Genomic DNA, 18,394 nt, shown 5'->3' with positions numbered 1-18,394 from the left:
GGTGGGTGGTGCTTTTCAGCAGTGGTCACAGCGGGTCACCTCTGCTGGTGCAGGCTTATACAAGCATGGCATGCAGGCTCTCGTTCATTGCTGGTGCAAATGCAGAACAATGTGACTGTGTTGAAAAGGAGTGATTTGTAGCTGAGAGTTTCCTTTATCAAACAGTCTTACTGTGCTCTTCATATCAGTTGTAGTTCCTATGGAAATAACAAGGAGGCATTACTTTCGGAGCAAGCTGCACGCTTGTGTATATGTATACACAGACGTATGTATGCCTTCAGAGAGACCTCATACGACTGATGGCAGAAGTGCTAATCCATGCCTATGGTTTTGCACTGTTGTTGCCCAGATTACCAATCAGAGCAGCTGACTCACGCTGGTTCCTGCACTGACTGTGTGCACAGCAAACCAATCAGTACGCAGTAAATAATCACAATAAAAAGCTGGTACATTTAAAATACTATACCAGTGTTTTGTTGCTCATTGCTAAGTATCTCTTTTAATTTTATTTTTTTTTTTCCTTTAGATTAATGCATCACTTGGAGGAAAAGGCAATTTGTATGTAAATTGCAGGCATGAATTATGCATGAATTCTTAATTTTACAGGATTTTCATCAACCAATTGGTTGGCAAAAATCGTTACACACTGGATGCCGGTCAGCATAAGGAGAAAGACTGTATTCTGCACTGGAACAGAAGTGTTTCGTAACTGGCTTTGTCTGTCCCACATAAGGAAGCACTGTGTTTCTGGGGAGAAGGGCTGATTGTATTTCTGTTGGGCGTGACTCCCCAGGAAGCCAAGCTTTCTGCTGCTGCTATATGCTTCTATAACAACTAGACTTCCAGGTGCCAGCTTTGAGTGACAAATCACTGCCATCTCTTGAGGAAGATTCAGTAGAGTTTGTAACACTTTCCATTGCAGTATTTGCTCTCTCAGGAAAATGTTTTGCCTGAGCCACTGAGAGCCTTGCACATGATTTTTAAAGGCTGCCATAAAGTACTTATTCTTTTGCTGTTTAAAGTGGTTATAATTATTAATCGCGGTGAATGAAGGCTTTGATCGCTGAGTTCGAGTTACTTCTAAGCAGATAAAAGGGTATCTCGTAGGACGTCAGATCATCTGTGTAGATGATTTAAGACGTTCTTATTCCAACAGTTCAAACACCGTATTAAACGCGAGCAGCACAGAACTGTGCTGTGAATCTCACCATGCTGCTGTGATCGCCAGCCTCGTCTGCATGTGCAGGAGTACGGTTTGAGAAGGAGCAGCCACCATCTGAGAACCCTCCAATGGGACAGCCTATCTGCTAGCAAGCTGGGTCCTCACACACTCAGAGCTATAAAGATCAAAGAGCCATAGGATGGCTTGGGTTGGAAGAGACCCTAAGGCCCATTCAGCTCCAACCCCTGCCGTGGGCTGGCTGCCACCCACTGGGTCCGGCTGCCCACAGCCCCATCCAGCCTGGCCCTGAGCACCTCCAGGGATGGGGCACCCACAAATCAGACGTGGCTGCTCGTTCATTACTGTCAGTCTTGAACGTTAGTCTACAAAAGAGGTTTTCTTAACTGAAAGCACTTCGTTTTCATCTGTGCATAAAACTTACAGAGGGTTTACCGTACAATAGCAAACGAAGGTTTTGTGCGTGTGAATATGTGCTAAGTTGTTACATAGCGTTTTAAGTGCCTGTCTTAAGTTTATAAGCACTGATAGAGCTTCATAGGATCGCTGAAGTAGGTTAATATGCCCCTTACACAGGAGGTAGTTAAAGATGAATTGAGAAACCCATTCCTTACTAAGGAAGGGAGGTGAAATGGTTAATTCATGCAGCACCGTAATGAACACAACTTCAGGAGCACGAACACCAAATTAAAAACTGATTATGAAGTCCTGCAATTGAGTCCCAGTAATATAACACTTAATGCTTATTGCAAAGTCAATCTGCAATATATGGTGATAAAAATGTTTACCTTTATGACAAAATCTAAATGTTAAAATGCTGCAGGCTTGTTCTCTTAGGTTTCTTTTTGTTTGTTTCCTCTTTTATGGTCCTCTTTTTGCCATTAATATTAAAATATGTCAACAGGATATAGAAGAGGCTTAGAAAAATCTGACGTTAGTAAAGGCTGAGATGTCTACCACCAGTTAATCAAAGTGACTCTGCAGGGAAAGACTTGGGAAGCATAACTGTAAATATTACAATGTTATTAAATCATGGAGCACAAGTAATCATCTCTGTTAAAAACGCACGTTAATGCAGTGCACCATCGCTTTCTTGACTGTTGAAAAATGCCATCCTTTCCCATGGGATCAATCTTGACTGCTCCCACAGCGTTATTATGCCCCTCGTGTTTGCATGGGATCCACATCAGAAAGCAGACAGACCTAACCCTGTTCTCACTGCTCCCCACCGGGATCAGCACCTCGATCCACTTTGCTGTGTTGGCGCAAAGGAATGATTGGCTTGAATGTGGAAGGAGAACTGGGGCTGCATGACTGGCCCTGCTGCTGGAGTACTACGTACTTGTAGTTGTTGCCATACGCAGTCTGGATAAAGTTAGCGTTTCATGGCTGGATGGAAATAAAGCTTTTAAATTGTGTCCACACTAGGGGGCTGTGTTGCTTTAACAATGTCAGTTTCAAAATGCTGTGTACCAAGAGCAGAGCCTGAGCTGTATAAACAAGTTATAAGCACATTTATTTCCTGCTTAAAAGGGGTTTGGAAAGGAATAATAAAAGGGAATGACTTGCAATTTAGAGAAACATAAAGTAGGACCAAGGACATTTTATTACACGTATACTTAGATGAGATATTGAAGTTTAAGGATGAAGAGTTGAACTCATTGTCCTGACTTGAGATGAGTGAATCCTGGTTACTTCAGTCCTGAAGTGGACCCTGAGATGAAGGACACAGAGCTCAGCTTGGTGCTGACCTGCACCAATTGCTTTCAATCCCTGCAGTGTCGTGAGATCGCACTGCTACAAATACAGACAATCTTTAAACTATTCTTTAGGAAGCTCTCTGCTCTATCTCTCAAGCAAGATTAAGATTAGTTGTTTGGCAGGCCCTATTTAGACAATCCAGTTCCTTTTAAATTCCTGAGCCTATTGTTTTATGTTGTTTGGGTGTGCCTAAGACCTAGAGCTCACTAATGAGACGAGTATTAACATTCAGGGGATATTTAGGCCTTTCAGACTTGTCTCTCCTTGTTGAATACCGGTGCCAGGTCACATAATACTAGAACGTCAGTTGTTTCACTGATCAACCTGCATACACCTTCCAAAAATGGGATGGTTATATCTGCTTTGAAGGAGAGGTTTAACAAACAATGCAGCAATTCTGTGCTATCACTGTTTTAAGAGTATATCTCTGTACAGGGGACCTAGACAGGCTTGGACAGTGGACACAGGAGGGCTTCATGAGGTTCAACAAATCCAAGTGCAAGTTCTGACATCTGGGTCATGGCAGCCCCTACTATCAGTACAAGCAGGGGGAAGTAAAGATGGGGCACAGCCCTGCCGAAAAAGACCTGAGGATACTGCTGGTTGGGAAGCAGGACATGAGCCAGCACTGTACCCTCACAGCCCGGAAAGCCAACCGTATCCTGGGCTGCATCAAAAGCAGCGTGGCCAGCAGGGCGAGGGAGGTGATCCTGTCCCTCTGCTGTGTGCTGATGAGGCCTCACCTCTGGAGCACTGTGTCCGGATGTGGAGTGCTCTGGTACAGGAGAGATGTGGACCTGTTAGAGTGCATCCAGAGGAGGGACACAGAAATGATCCAAGGGATGGAACACCTCTCCTACAAGGACAGGCTGACAGAGCTGGCACTGTTCAGCCTGGAGAAGAGAAGGCTCCAAGGTGTCCTAATAGTGGCTTTTCACTATAAAAAAGGGAGCTACAGGAAAGAAGGGAACAGGCTCTTTAGCAGGGTCTGTTGTGATAGGAAAAGAGGAAATGGCTTCAAGCTTAAGGAGGGTAGATTTAGGTGGGATATAAGGAAAAGGTCTTACAGTGAGGGTGGTGAGGCACTGGAAGAGGTTGCCCAGAGACGTAGTTGATGCCCCATCCCTGGAGACTCTCAAGGCCAGGCTGGATCAGGCCCTGGGCTACCTGATCTAGCTGTGGTGTCCCTGTTCATTGCAGGGTAGCTGGACTAGATGGCCTTCAGAGGTCTCTTCCAACTCTAAGGATTCTATGATTCTATAATTCTACGGTTCTTAAAAATGGATATGATGTTGCCTTTACTTCAGTCATTAGGGACTTCACTTGACTTCCATGTCTTTTCAAATATCACTGTGAGTGTCTGGGTGACTACATCAGTCAGTTCCCTCAGGACTCGGGGATGCATTTCATTGGGACCCATAGACGTGGAGGTTCAGGTTCCTCAACCTGTTGCAAACTTGATATTTGCTTACAGCAGGAGGGGCATTTCTCCTCCAGTTCTTACCTTCCAAACCATCTGCTTGAGAACTGTGTGTAGAGCAGTTGCTAGTGAAGACTGAAGCAAAAGTGTTGCTTAATACCTCAGCCTTCTTCTTGTCTGTTGTTACCAGGCTGCCTGTAGTGCTTACCAGAGGGAGTTTTCTGGTTGAGGTACCTGTAGAAGCCTTTTTTTATCCTTCTTTGTACCCTTTGCCAAATCCAGTTCCAATTGGGCCTTGCCTTTCCTGACACCATCCCTACACAGCCTTGCAGCTTCCTTATATTCTTCCCAAGATAACTGTCCCTGCTTCCACTTCCTGTGCATTTTCTTCTTGTTCTTCAGTTTGACCTGCAGATTCTGGTTCAGCCATGCTGGTCTCTTGCCTTCCTTTCCTGACTTCTTACATCTGGCGATGGAGAGCTCTTGTGCCCTGAGGAAAGCTTCCTTAAAGATCTGCCAGCTCTGCTCTGCACCCTTGCCCGTGGGGACAGGTTCCCAGGGTGTTTTCTTGACTCCCTGAAGAGCTGGAATTTAGCTTTCATAAAATTTAGCATCCTAATTTTACTTTTTGCCTGTCTCAAATCCCTTCAGAGCATGAACTCAACTATAGAGTGGTCACTACAGCCATGGCAGCCTCCAATTCTGATGTCACCATTCAGTTCATTTGCACTGGTGAGCAAGAGGTCCAGTAGTGCATCCCCCCTGATGGGGCTGTCTATTGCCTGGCTCGGGAATTTATCCTTGATACGTTCCAGGAGCCTCCTGGATCACCTACAGCTCACTGTGCTACTTTTCTGCAGACTTCAGGGTTGTTGAAGTCCCCCATCATGGCAAGAACCTGCAACTGCGAGCCTCCTGTAGACGGAAAAAGAAGGCTTCATCAATAGGCCCTGCTTGATCAGGCAGCCTGGCACAAAGACAAGGCTTTATGCCCCTCGGCACAAAGACACCAAACACAAGGCTCCCTTTTTTACCTCGGTCTCTAACACTCACCTTTTGACTTGCTTGTCAAGGGACAAGCTCTTCACACACTATTACTTTCGTAATGTAGAGGGCAATAGCTCTGCCCTTCCTTTCTTGCCTGTCCCTTCTGAACAGCTTGTAGCCATTGACAGCCACACTCCAGTCATAGGAATCACGCCACCAGGTTTCAATGATGGTAACTACATCATGATTTATCAGTAACCTAGTGGCTTCCAACTCCTGTTTATTTCCCAAGCCGTGTGCATTGGTGCAGAGGCACTTCAGCTGGTCGGATTGTCTTGATAAGTCCTTGGAGGTTACCTCCTTAATTCCTTTGAATTATTTACCTTTAGTTTCTCTGTTGCCTTCATCATCATAAGATGCAGAAGTTTGAGGTGCTAGCACCTTGTCTCTCTAACTTCACTAGGCTGCCCTGCACCTTGTTGTGAGCATGCTGGCTGTCACCTCCTTCCCCTTTCACATCTAATCAAAAGCCTTGTCACTGAGACCTGCCAGCTCCTGGCAGGGGCTCATTGCCCCATGTGAGACAGCTGAGACCCATCTGCAGCCATCAGGACAGGCACCAAGTAAACTGCCCATGGTCAAAAACCCCCAAATCCTTACATTTGCACCAGACTCTCAGCCATGTATTTATGAGATGCATTTTCCTGCTCCTCTCATTGTCCTTTCCTGCCACTAAAGGGATAGAGGAAAATATGACCTGTATACCTGCTCCATCAACTAACCACCCCAGTCCCCTGAAGTCCTTTTGGATAGTCCTCAAGCTTCTCTCAGCAATTTCATCGCTGCCAGTCTGAACTATCAGTAAAGCATAATAACCAGAGGGGCAAATCAGACAAGGGAGCCTCTTAACAATGTCCCTGACCCAGGCCCTAGGAGGCAGCACACATCCCTATGCGTAGGGTCTGGCTGACATATAGGGCCTTCTGTTGCTCTCAGAAGGGAGCAGCCCATGACAATCACCCTTCTTGATTATTTGGCAGAGGCAGTCTTGAGTCACTGAGTTGACCTCGCTGCCCTGGGCAGCCTGGGTGGACCTTCCACCACATCCTGACTTACCTGTCCCTCAAACGTACTGTGAAATGGCACCCAGGAAGGCAAGGTAGGGATGGAAGGGGTTTTCTTGCAATGTACACTTCCCACTAATTTGATAAATGACATACATGCCCAGATCTAAAAGTTAGTTTTATTTTCTTATTCCATTGTATGCCAAAGAGAGAAAATGATTACTGTTAGCTGCTTCCTTTATTTTTGTTGACAAAATGTTATAATCAACACTTTGTCTCACTACTTAATTTTGTTTTTGTTTTTTTTTTTTATATGTATCTCAAGAGGGAACTCTAAGCTGTATTTTTACAGTGTCCTCTCTCTCTGCTTTTATCTTTAGCTACTGAAGAAGATTAATAATCCCCATACATTAGTTGCAGAAGTTTAATAAACAAAGCTTAATTAAAACAAGAGAAGCACAATAAACTCAAAGAGTTCTGATTTAGCCTTACAGATTTATGTCATTTTTCTTGTTTGCTGTGTGTTTTAGAAAATGGGGGTGGGGAAAGGCCTGGAAGAGAATTTCAGGTTTTTATATTTAATTGAACTAACAGCTTGTGCTGACAAGTAATAAATAACGGTGGCACAGAGTGACTAAATAAATTGGTTTCCTCAAACTATGATTCATTTGCTGTCTCTCATTGCCATCAGGTTAAGAGACAGCTTCTTTTTGTCAGCCTACAGGAGAAGTATTTGGTAGGGTAACAGCCTTCCTTCCATTCCAGTCACCGCAGCCTTTTTAAATGCAAGGAATCGGTACAAATAAAAATGCAGCAACTGAGCAAAGCTTGTGCTGCTCATTGACTTAGAAAAACAAACAAACAAAAAACAAACAAACAAAAAAAACCCCAACCAACTAAATCTCTGCAAAATCAGTTTTCAAGAAAGCATCTAGCTGTGATTCAGTGCACTTTATAGGAAGAGAACCCAGCTGATAGGCAAAGTTCTGTCACTTTTGCAGAAGAAAGACTGATGGTACTGAATCATGTATAGTGTCCATGATCTCAGCAGGCTTCTGCTTGGCACTCATCATTCAAGGATAGGATATACACAGGACACACTGTCACTAAAATTCTTTGCTGTCAGACCTGTACCCACTTACAAAATGGATAGGTCAGTTCTTCAAGGGCACACCCAGCTTTTCTGACCTTCCCATCACGTAGTTCAGTTGCAGGAAGATAAAGCAGCCTTGAAGGGATAAAGCCGCAGTGAAATTTATGGGGCGACTGTAGCTTGCACTCCTAATTCAGGCTGAAGGATTTATTGCATTTGCTGTGCTGATGTTCTGCTCGTTTCTTACACTGGATTAATTTCAGGACCGTGGTTCTGAATAGACTATCTGGTCAAAAGACTATTTTCCATCAGAGATAGTTGGAACAGCTGGGATAGTACCCTGCAGAGGAGAGGCTGGCAGCTCACAAGTTGCCCTTATGGGTGGTGGGCTGATGCAGAAGTCTTTGCTTACTCTGACCACTTGCAACGCTAGGGACTGACCTCTCCCAGGCCTCCAGAGCAGCTCAGCCTCGTACCCGCTTGGTATCCACACAGCTCTTAGGGAACAGGAGGCACTGACCAAAAGGGGGGAACTCAAACATGCCTGCCCTTCAAGATAGAGCCGCTCTCACCAGATGGCTATGTAAATGTTATGGAAGGCATTTTAAATGCCCAGAAGGCATCCTCAGGGTTTTTCACAACACAAACCACGCCTATGAGGACTTAGTTATTTTGGATCAACTCTACAGTTTCCTTCGCCAGAACACGTTTCTCTACTTGCTTGCCATGCCAACGTCCCTAATAGAACCACAGAAACATCCAACGTAAGCTACAGTGTGAAGACAGATGTTTCATACTTATTTTCAATGAATTTTAAGACTGAATCTTACTCTTAATGCCACTGTGTTGTTAGGACAGGTGCTGACTGTAACTCCTGCTTGTAGCTCAGCACTGGAACTTCATGCAGTATTAACACACCTCACTAACCATGCTGTTACTCTCAAATGGCTGTGCTTTGTACCTACAGGTATTGGTACCATATTTTCAGAAAATTATTGCTCTCTTCTCCTGTGTCTGTAATTCTTAGAGCTGTTATCTGCCTCTCACACTTACCTAACCTTCCAGTTCACCCTTCCATCTGGTTGTCATGAAGCTGTGAGGGGCAGATCTGCTCTGCAAAGAATTGGTTTAAGACAAGGAAACAATAAAGGACTGTTATGCGTGCACTCAGTTGGATATGCTGCCACAGTGCCTTGACAACAGCCACAGATTTTGCTCCTTTAGTGACACTGACAAGCTGCAGTGCTAACAACATAGCACATTTATAACACAGAAAGATGGTTTCTGACCCGTGTAAACTTCTCTCCCTTTATACATTGTGAAACTGGAGTCGCGAGGCCTGATTTGCTGATGATCTGTGTTTTTGTTATCTCTGTAGACCTGTATCACAGGAAAACCAGAATGAATTGTATTAATGTAGTCTCTCTGAACAAATCTTTAGTATAATGCCATTTCGTAGCTGCAACAAGTGCAAAATGGTACTGAGTAGGATCTGATAAATATTTATAAATATCTAAGGGAAGGCAGGAGGCAAATGGAGGAGGGCAGGCTCTTCTCAGTGGTGTGCAGCAAGAGGACAAGGAGTACTGGCCTTAAGCTTGTACACAGGAAGTTCCATAATAACAAGCAAAAAAACTTCTATACGGTGAGGCTGACAGGTTGGAACAGGTTGCCCTGAGGGGTTGTGGAGTCTCCTTCTATGGAGATATTCAAGACCCGTCTGGATGCCGACCTGTGCAACCTATTGTAGGGTACCTGCTTTAGCAGGAAGGTTGGACTCAAGGATCTCATGAGGACCCTTCCAAGCCCTCCAACTCTGTGATTCTGTGATATTCCCCTATGCCTTAATTCACCTTTATTCGCCATCTATTTTGATGTTTTAGTGTTGTCTCCATTTTCATTAAGACTTATACCTCAGGGGAAAAAAAAAAAAAAAGATTAGGAGAATCATTCCTTTCCCAGTTTTGAAATGCAAACTCAGAACTGAAGAACTTTCAGTCTGGATTTCTGGATCTCCAAGATACAAGATGTTTTTTTTCCCTTGAAACACAAACCCATTTGTCATATTCCACATGACACACATGCCCAGAAACACAGCACTACTGAGCGAAAAGGTACTTTGCTTCCCAGCACTTCAGCTTTGCAAGAAGCTAGGACAACAATTACTTTCTTGTGTCGTATCTGTCACAGGCCCAGCAAAATGAGCAGATATGTTGCTCTAAGCAACATACGTGTCTGCTGTGAAGTTAGTCTTACTCTGTACACAGAGGTGGTAGTGGCTTTGGCAGACCTTGAAGAAAAGCCATGGGGTCCTTAGGAATGATGTATGCCAGTTTAAAAACTTCTTTTACGTTCTTCAGTGGAACTGCATGCTGTTGCTGATCCTCCAATGGATCTGTATCCCCACACAAGGCCTCTTGCCGCTCCAGGGAGTCCATAGCACCTCCCTGTTGAGTATCACCAGCAGAAATGCTGAGGATGCACTCCTGCATCCAGACCAATCCTCTGAGTTCTGTCCATTCTCAACACCATGGGCTTCAGGGGGACAGCCTGCACCACTGTGGTTCTCCTTGTGGGCTGCAGCCTCCTTCAGCCCTGATACAGCTGCTCCTACATGGGCTCCTCCAGGGGCAGGTCATACTTGGAGCCAGCTGGGGCTGACTCTCTTCTGCTACCGGATAGTTTCTGGGCTCTCCTCACTCTGGTCACACCTACAGCCAACTGCTACAGAAACCTTGCATGTACACTCAACACAGGAGGACACCAAAGGAACAGCGTTGTAATTCAAGTTTTAATCAAAGTCATGTTCAGAATGGTAAGTTTAGGTTGGATGTCATGGAAAACTTTGTTACAGAAGGGGTTGTTAAGCGGTGGAATAGGCTCCCCTGGGAGGTGGTTGAAGCATCATCCCTGAATGTGTCTAAAAACCATTGGGATGTGGTGTTCAAGGACAATATTTAGCAAAGGGTTGTTAGGTTAGTATGACTAGGTTGTGGTTGGACTTGATGATCTTTAAGGTCTTTTCCAACCTGAGCAATTCTATGATCGTATGATTTTTAACGACAGATGGCACTGCAGCGCCAGCAGCACAACGCTGCCAGCCTGCTCCGTGGTGGTTCTTCCTGCAGCCCTTGGTATGTCAGCAGCAGGGCTGTCTCAGCTGCTACAAAACGCACTGTTGGATGGGCGTCATCTTCCAAAGACTGGAGGGCTGCAACAGAAGGAAACAGAGCAGAGATGAAACCCACCGACCGGCAAAGACCGGGCATGTTCCTCTCTGCCCCTGCAGAATTCCTTGCAGCAGGGCGGGGCACGGCTGCACGTTGCCTAGGCTCTGCCCCCTGCCCCAGCCCCAGCACACACAGCAATGCCCTCACTCACCGCTGCAGATTTCATTCAGCTTCTCCTCACTTTGGACCCCGGAGTGCTGCACAGCCAGCCCTAGGTACAGAGCTCCCATCAGACCGCCACTCCCCAACACAGTCCCAGGAGTGCAGACCCTGGCCCCGCCAGCCCAGCTGCTTCCCCTCCCCTGCCGCAGGCGGGGACGGTGCCCGAGGGGAAACCTGAGCAGGGCACCCATCAGGGCATGGGCAGGGTTTATCTGGGGGCTGCAGGGCTGTGTCTTGCTTCCAGGGCAGGGCCCAAAGAGGGACCCAGGGGCTGGGCTTACCGATGAAGTTCACAGCCTCATATCGCAAAGAGGCCTGAGAATCCTTCAGGTACGGCAGGCTCAGCTGAAGGTATTCATTCACCATCTTCCTGTCCTGCTGCAGCTGGAGAAGAACACAAAGGCATGAGGCTTGTAGACACTCTCCAGCTGCTGGCACAGCTCCTTCTGCCAGCACTCCCTTCTCCAGTAAAGGGATGGGGGCTGTGTGGCTGTCCTTACCAAACACTCACTGGTCCCCACTATGCTCATTTCCTGGGCCACGCGCTTGAGCTCCTTCCACTTCAGGAACTTGCCACAAGCAACGAGGGTTTCTCCAGAGGCCTACAGAGCAACAGATGTTGGGAGATGGGACCACAGACGCACATCCCAAGAACTTGAATGCTTGCCGCCCTCGCCCTCAATTCCCAGACTATCCCTGAGGCATCAGCATACCCTTGCCTGCATACTGGCGAGGTCTGAAATTTGTACCTGTGCAACGCTCAGGGTCTCATCATTCATATGAAAGAGCAGAGGGAGCAGGCCCCTGCGCACGATCTTCTTCATGTTTCTCTTTTGCCACCACACAACAGCCTCCATCACATCTTTGAAGAGGCGGATGGAACACTCTCGCACTTCACTTGACACCTGGGGGAGGAGAACATGTGGACCTCAGCAACACACTCTTACTGCCCATGGTGAGCGTGAGAGTAGACATGGCTGATGTGAAAGGTGATGCTTCGGCGTCAGATTCTGCACAAAGGCAGACTGCACAAAGTCCCACAGCTGACTTACATGATTAAAAAGAGGGAGGATCTTCTCAGCCAGCTCCAGAGCAATGGGAGTGGCCTCCCTCTTGGTCAGATGACTCATCACATTTCTGAAGATATTTAGTGTCTTCACAACAACGTGTGTGTTGGCAAAGCGCAGGGTCTCCATGACGCTTGGCAGCAGGTCCCGTATTGCTCTTGCCTGTACAAAACACGCAATTTCTTTTTCATCAAGAGGGCAATGGCTACCCTGGCCTAAGAGCTCTGATTACAGAGCACCACACACACGCCTTGCTTCCTGGCAGCTGCCACAGGAATGGCAGCCGCAGGCTCTGGACAGGTGGTGGCCATGGGTGCACTGTTAGGGATGGGGGGGATAGGAGAAGGAGGGCAGGAAAGCAAGGACTCCATGCCCCCTGCTCAGCCACCCCCTTTTCCAACGGGCCCCAAGGTAACCCAGCTGGAAGGGTCCTGGAAACCTCCCCAGGCTGCCACCAGGCCCCACCACGGCCATCACCCCAACTCCTGAGTCTCAGGCAAGGCCAAGGCACAGTGTTGCCCACTGCCCCAGTGCCAGGCTGCCAACAGGAGGGCTTCATTTCATAGGTCCTGCTCACCGTCTCAGGTCTCTCAGACAGCAGGACAAGGCCTCTGAGCACCAGCCAGAGGACTGGCAGGCTTTCAGTCTTCAAAAGCCTCTGGAGCAGTGCTGGCTTACACAGCTCTTGCAGGTTCTCTTCAGTGGGATGCATCACCTGAAACAAAGGCAGCAGTGAGAGCCAGGCAGAGGCAGCAGGACTCCCTGCACCCTGCAGCTCCGGGCTCCTCTGGCAGCTCAAGGAAGGACACTGGGGCCGCACAGCCTGGCCTGGGGCAGCAGTGCCTTTGGAGGGTCCCACAGTCCCTCTTTGCTCCAGACCCAGCACAACACAGGATGGCTTTTTGGCCTCTTCCTCCTGCTCTCTGACCCCCCCCAGCCTCTGGCTCTCATGCCTTTGAGGAGCAACTGACCAGCAGGAGCTGGCCCCAGAATGGCACCAGGCGTAGGTAGCCATGAGCTCCTCCTCTCTGCAGCCCTGCAGCCTGCTCAGCCTGTGGGGAGGCCGTGGCTTCATCTCTGCCACTGCCATAGCCCCGACTGCCTCAGTCCGATCCCAGGATTCCAGCCTGGGGAGCGAGGCAGGGGGAGGCAGGGAGCTGGGCAAAGAGAGCCCTGAAGGACAGCACGGTGCTTTGTCTGCTAACTCACAGTCAGCCGAAGGAGGCCCAACTCCGCTGTGGTGACGTTAAAGATCCCACACAGCTCTTGGTCCTGGAGAACGCTGCACAGTACATCCAAGATGCACTCTGAATTTTCTGCCAGGGAGAGTATTCTCTTCCAGATGTCCAGGGTGGTGCTACAAGCAAAGAGCAATGCTGTGTCAGTAGGGCTGCCTCAGCCACAGCGCCATGGCTCAGGCAGGCCCGGCAGGCCCTAGGTTGTGCTGCAGCCCTGGCCGTGCCAGCCCATGTGCTTGGGGAGGCTTGGGGGCCCAGCGTAGGCCAGCAGGAGGGGCTGAGACGGCCTTTCCTGAGGGGCAGGGCAGGAGGCTGACAGGGCTCTGGGCTGCCATGGTTGGTGTTGACTGCTGCAGCCCTGAGCGGCCCAGCAGCACTGGAAAGCACAGCGGGATGGAGGGCCTGCTCCTCAGGATGTCCTGCAGCTTTCCTTGGTTCTGGCAGCCGGAGCATCCCTGAGCCCTGTTCTTCTCATGGAACAAACATGTGGGGCTGTCAGGGCTGGTACCTGTCACTGTGTGGAAGGTCGGTCAGCACACTCATCAGCACATCCCTGGGAAACTGGTTGGTCAGCACATCCAGCACTGAGAATAAGGTCTGCTGTAGGGATGCACTATTGCTTCTCAGGTTTCTCTGGATGAACTCGAGAATCTCTGGCACCTGATGGGAGGACAGAAGGAGCATGCTGCTGCTGCTGTACTGCAGCCATTTGCCCCTCAGCCACTGTTATTTACTGCCCTTCCCACAGCTCTTTGCTGCCTTAAAATCCTCCAGCCTGAGACTGCTTACATCCATCATCCAGCTGACAGGGTCCCGTAGAACCACATCCAGCATCAACGTGGCCCACTCCTTATCCTCAGTGCTGCACTCTCCAATGGCCTCAAGGGTCATGCAGATGATGTTTGTCCTCTGAGAAGTTGGGACAAATTTTGCAAATGGCTACGGCAAGAAGGAAGGAATGGAGGGAAGACACGTCAATCTGAGTGAGAGAACAGGGTGTGGGGTGGGAGGACCAGAGGAAAAGGAAGGACAAAGACCCTCGCGCTTCAAGGGTAAATGCATGCTGAAGCCTTCCACCTGTGCCCAAGCTTGTCTCACAGGTAGGCTGCTCTGGAATGCAGGGAGGGGGAGACAGATTGTCTGGAAAGTTCCTGGCTCCCTACCTCCTGCCTGACGAAACTGCTGAGTTTCCAGATCCTCGTTAAGGCTCTTGCTCGCACAGTTTTGTTCTGGGTGCTGGTGAAGCGTATCAGCACCTGTGAGGAGAGAAGCTGCTGATGCCCACTCCAGCAGAAGTAGTACTGCTGAAACCCTGGCTGGAATCATAGCATCCATCCAGGCTTCCCCTGAGCTAGAGCCAAATTTTCAATGGGGCTACGGCCACTGAGGTCCCTTGCAGGCTCCTGCTGCTGCCAGTGCCGTTTCCATGGAGAGGGCTCTGATTCTACCAAAGAGAGCTCTGGGGGCAGAGCTGTGCAATAGACAGACCTCCAAGATATTCTGCAGCTCCTCACTGCTGGAGGTACGATGGCTGACCAGCAACATCTTCAGCACATTGTCCATAGCATGCAGGGTCTGTAAAGAGAACAGCAGATTGTGGAAGTCTTTCTGAGAGCCTGCTCACCCCAAAGAAACTGCTATGAACTGCTCTGACTACCAATGAAGGACACCCGCAGATGCATGTGCAGCATGGTAGAGGCCCCAGGGCCACAAAGCTGCTGTGAGCAGACCAGGCTGTGAGCACTAAGTGTTGCCAGGCTCATGGCAAGAGTGAGAGGGAAGGGGTGGGGAGAAGCGAGGCCAAGACCCTGCCTGCAAGGATCATTAGTAATCGCTGCACATGAATAATCCAGGGGGTAGCCCAGAGGCATGAATGGGGTCTCCAGGAGTTCACAGTACATACACGATTGTAGAGGCAAATGTTCAAGTCCTCTTTTGGAGGAAGGTAGAAGATGGCTTTGAAACATGCATTTAAAAGAGGTATTATTTCCTTCTCCGCAATTGCCTTCACTCTGCTGCAAACAGAGAAAACTTGGGTTGGGAGCAGTGCCTGGGTGCTGAGACAGGGGTGGAACAGGTCCTCCCCTGGCCAGGGCTCCCTGGGAGGGATGTGGAGCCCTGCTGGAAGGCACCTCCTCCACGGGGCTGGCCCAGGTGTGAGGACAGTCTTGATGTCTCCTGCTTGGGAGCAGGAGCTGAGACCCTGCAGGGAGCTTCAGGGCTTCCTCCAATGTCTGGAGAAACCCAGAGCAGGGGAGAGCGGAGAGCTTCCCTGCCCACGTGGGGGATGCCTCCCGGCTACGGTCAGGGTGCCCAGGATCATGCCCTGGGGATGTGGTGGCAAAACCAGGGGCTGGGTTTGTACCTCAAGGCGGCAATTGCAAGCATGGCTTGGTACCGCACTGCAGTGCACAGCTGGTCCACAGGCTCGTTCTCCAGCAGCTCCTGCAGAGCAGAAATGGGATGGGACCTCACGCTGGTCAGCGGGGCCAGAGGAGCTCCAGTGACCCCCCGCCCAGCACCAGAACGCAGAGGCACCCTGCGTCCCACTGCTAAGATCTCAGTGGTGCCCACAGTCCCCCTGCCCACCCCTGCCTCTCAGGGTGCCAGTCCCTGGGTGGCTCTGCCCCCTCCCACAATCCCTTCTATTGTCCCCTCACCTTGACTTCCTCTGCCAAGTTATTTTCACAGCAGAAAATAGCCAGGCTCTCATAAAAGGCCTCGCTTTTGCCAACTCTGCAAATGGTGCAGATGCTCTCCAGGAATACCATCTTCTCCATCTCCTCCTGAACACCACAGAGGAGACAGAGGGAGCGTGAGCTGGGAGAGCTGTGTCCAGCAGGCCCATAGCATTGCTGGGTTTGGAGCAGTGCGGGACGCCTGGAGGGCAGCAGCTCTGTCCAGCCAGCATCCCTCCTGCAGCCTGAAGGCAGAGCCAGAGGGACCATGCGGGGATGCAAGGCACAGCCAAGAGTTTACCTTTTCTGTACTCCTGAGAAAGTACTCTATCATCTGCATGGCCTCCTCCTCTTCAGAGAAAAGCAGGAAATCACCACCTAGCCAAGGAAGAGAGTGAGCAGCACTGTAGAGGGGCCAAAGGCAGGCGCGAGCAGAGGAAGGAGCTCTGCCCTCTCCAGCCCTGGGCCCGCTCCCTGGCACAGTCTGCCTGTGCCTGTCAGGACAAGGGGCCCTGGTGTTGAGCAGGGGGACTCGCTGCCCCAGCCCTGCCCACCACGCTGGGGGCTCTCACTCACCAGAACACAACGGCTGCACCTCTGACACTTCATAGGGCTCCGATGGAGGTCTTCTCTCCTCGTGAGCCCCACTCTCCTCCCAGGCCACCCTGGGGCTGCTGGGGGGTCTCTCCGCCATCCTTCTGGATGAGGGCTGAGGGTAGGGAAGGGGCAGCCGCGGGGCTGCCGGGGGTTGAGGAAAACGACGTGGGCTGCGCTCGGGGGCTCCTCGCCAGACCCGCACACTCCTGCCCTGTCTCCTCGCTGTCCTGTCGGACACTGCAGGGCCACCGTGTCAGTGCCAGCTATGCCTGGGTGACACAGGGACGTGTCACAAAGGGCCCCACTGTGACACGCTGCCGCGCCCGGGCGGGGCTGGCTCCGGACCCCGGTTGAAATGGCGTAGACCAAATGCCCCAGTGGGAGCGATGTGTGCACCTGCTTATCCAGAAAGATTTGGAAGCGGGCCCAAGAGCAGCCAGGCTGCCCAGGCTCTCGTGTTTTGGCTGCTAAGCTGGAGGCGGCCACAGCAGGACAGAGGAGGAAGACAAAGACTCTTCGTCTGTCAGCCTCAACTCTGTGCTGGGGGAGACCTTGGAACAGATCCTCCTGGAAACTATGCTAAGCCACATGCAAGGCAGGGAGCTGGTACGGGAGAACAAGCATGGCTTCACCAAGGGCAAACCCTGCTTGACCAACCTAGTGGACTTTTATGATGGTATAACTGCATCAGTGGATAAGAGAAGAGCCACTGATGTCATCTGTCTCAACTTCAGTAAGGCCTTTGACACAGTATCTTCTCTTGAAAATGGAAAGATACGGATTTGATGCGTGGACTGTTTGATGGACAAAGAATGGGCTGCAGGTTTGAGTCTAGAGAGTGGGCAGTCAGTGGCTCAGTGTTTGGCTGGAGATCAGTGATGAGTGGTGTCCCCCAGGGCTCGGTGCTGGGAGCAGTACTCTTTATTATCTTCATCGATGACATTGAAAGTGGGGTCGAGTGCATCCTCAGCAAATCTGTGGGGTCTAGTTGACACACCAGAGGGATAGGGTGCCGTTCAGAGGAACCTAGATGGGCTGGAGCAGTGGGCGCAGGTGAACCTCATGAGGTTCAACAATCTAAATACAAAATCTTTCAGCTGAGTCAAGGCAACCCCATTACCAGTACAAACTGGGGGCTGAAAGGATTGAGCGCAGCCCTACCGAAAAAGACCTGAGGATACTGCTGGTTGGGAAGCAGGACATGAGACAGCAGCATGCCCTCACAGCCCGGAAAGCCAACCGTATCCTGGGCTGCATCAAAAGCAGCGTGGCCAGCAGGGCGAGGGAGGTGATCCTGTCCCTCTGCTGTGTACTAGTGAGGCCTCACCTCTGGAGCACTTTGTCCAGATATGGAGTCCTCCGGTACAGGAGAGATGTGGACCTGTTAGAGTGCATCCAGAGGAGGGCTACAAAAATGATCCAAGGGATGGAACACCTCTCCTACAAGGACAGTGGCATGGTTTTGTAACTTCGCTATTGGTATTCCACATCATAACATCATGGACAAAAGAGAAGAACTACGTATCCCAGAGGACCTCAGGGTCAGAGAAGGAAGACACATCACGGAAGATCCGTCATCTGGTTGCGCGCGGTTCTTCTTCACTTTCGCTTGCTGCCGGGAGAGGAGTGGGTGTGCCTTCCAAGCCAGGCGCCTTCATCAAGTAAGGCTTTCGGTTTCAGAAACTCTCTCACTCTCTCTCTCTCTCCCTCTCTATCGCTCTTGCGCTCTCTCTCCCTCATTTCATTTGGCTTATTATCTTTACTCCCAATTAGATTGTATTGTATCGTGTCATCTTGCATCCCAACATCATAGTTAGTAAAATAAGTTCTCCTTCTTAGATTATTGCCGCTGCTTCGTTTTTTCTCGGGAAGCCAGGGGAGAGGGGGGCCCGCAAGCTTACTGCCCCCCTGTCACGG

The 18,394-nt window shown here is 49.9% G+C and overlaps 1 protein-coding gene across 1 annotated transcript; it reads right to left on the bottom strand.

Annotated features, from left to right (window-relative positions):
- Positions 1–10,282: 10,282 nt before the first annotated feature.
- On the bottom strand, positions 10,283–16,896 carry LOC121108448. Its single transcript, XM_040656143.1, has 17 exons — positions 16,457–16,896; positions 16,182–16,258; positions 15,863–15,988; positions 15,568–15,647; positions 15,106–15,217; positions 14,691–14,777; positions 14,366–14,458; positions 13,992–14,141; positions 13,711–13,862; positions 13,174–13,321; positions 12,542–12,679; positions 11,950–12,126; positions 11,647–11,802; positions 11,398–11,499; positions 11,179–11,281; positions 10,887–10,946; positions 10,283–10,716 (listed from the first exon to the last, which is right to left on the bottom strand). The coding sequence occupies exons 1-17, from the start codon at positions 16,572–16,574 to the stop codon at positions 10,562–10,564; spliced, it is 2,034 nt and encodes a 677-aa protein (XP_040512077.1). The 5' UTR covers positions 16,575–16,896; the 3' UTR covers positions 10,283–10,561.
- Between the last annotated feature and the right edge of the window lie 1,498 nt (positions 16,897–18,394).

The sequence above is a fragment of the Gallus gallus genome, chromosome Z (assembly GCF_016699485.2).
Source record: "Gallus gallus isolate bGalGal1 chromosome Z, bGalGal1.mat.broiler.GRCg7b, whole genome shotgun sequence".
Classification (NCBI taxonomy): Eukaryota; Metazoa; Chordata; class Aves; order Galliformes; family Phasianidae; genus Gallus; species Gallus gallus.
The sequence above is the reverse complement of the archived record's forward strand: the minus strand, read 5'-3'. Positions and strand labels throughout refer to the sequence as shown.

Coding starts and splice junctions, on each gene's coding strand:
- LOC121108448 (XM_040656143.1), bottom strand. CDS start 16,574: ATGGCGGAGAGACCCCCCAGCAGCCCCAGGGTGGCCTGGGAGGAGAGT. Junction 15,648..15,862: donor ACTTGGCAGAGGAAGTCAAG/GTGAGGGGACAA, acceptor TCTGCTCTGCAG/GAGCTGCTGGAGAACGAGCC. Junction 11,500..11,646: donor AGACCCTGAGCGTTGCACAG/GTACAAATTTCA, acceptor GTTGCTCTGTAG/GCCTCTGGAGAAACCCTCGT.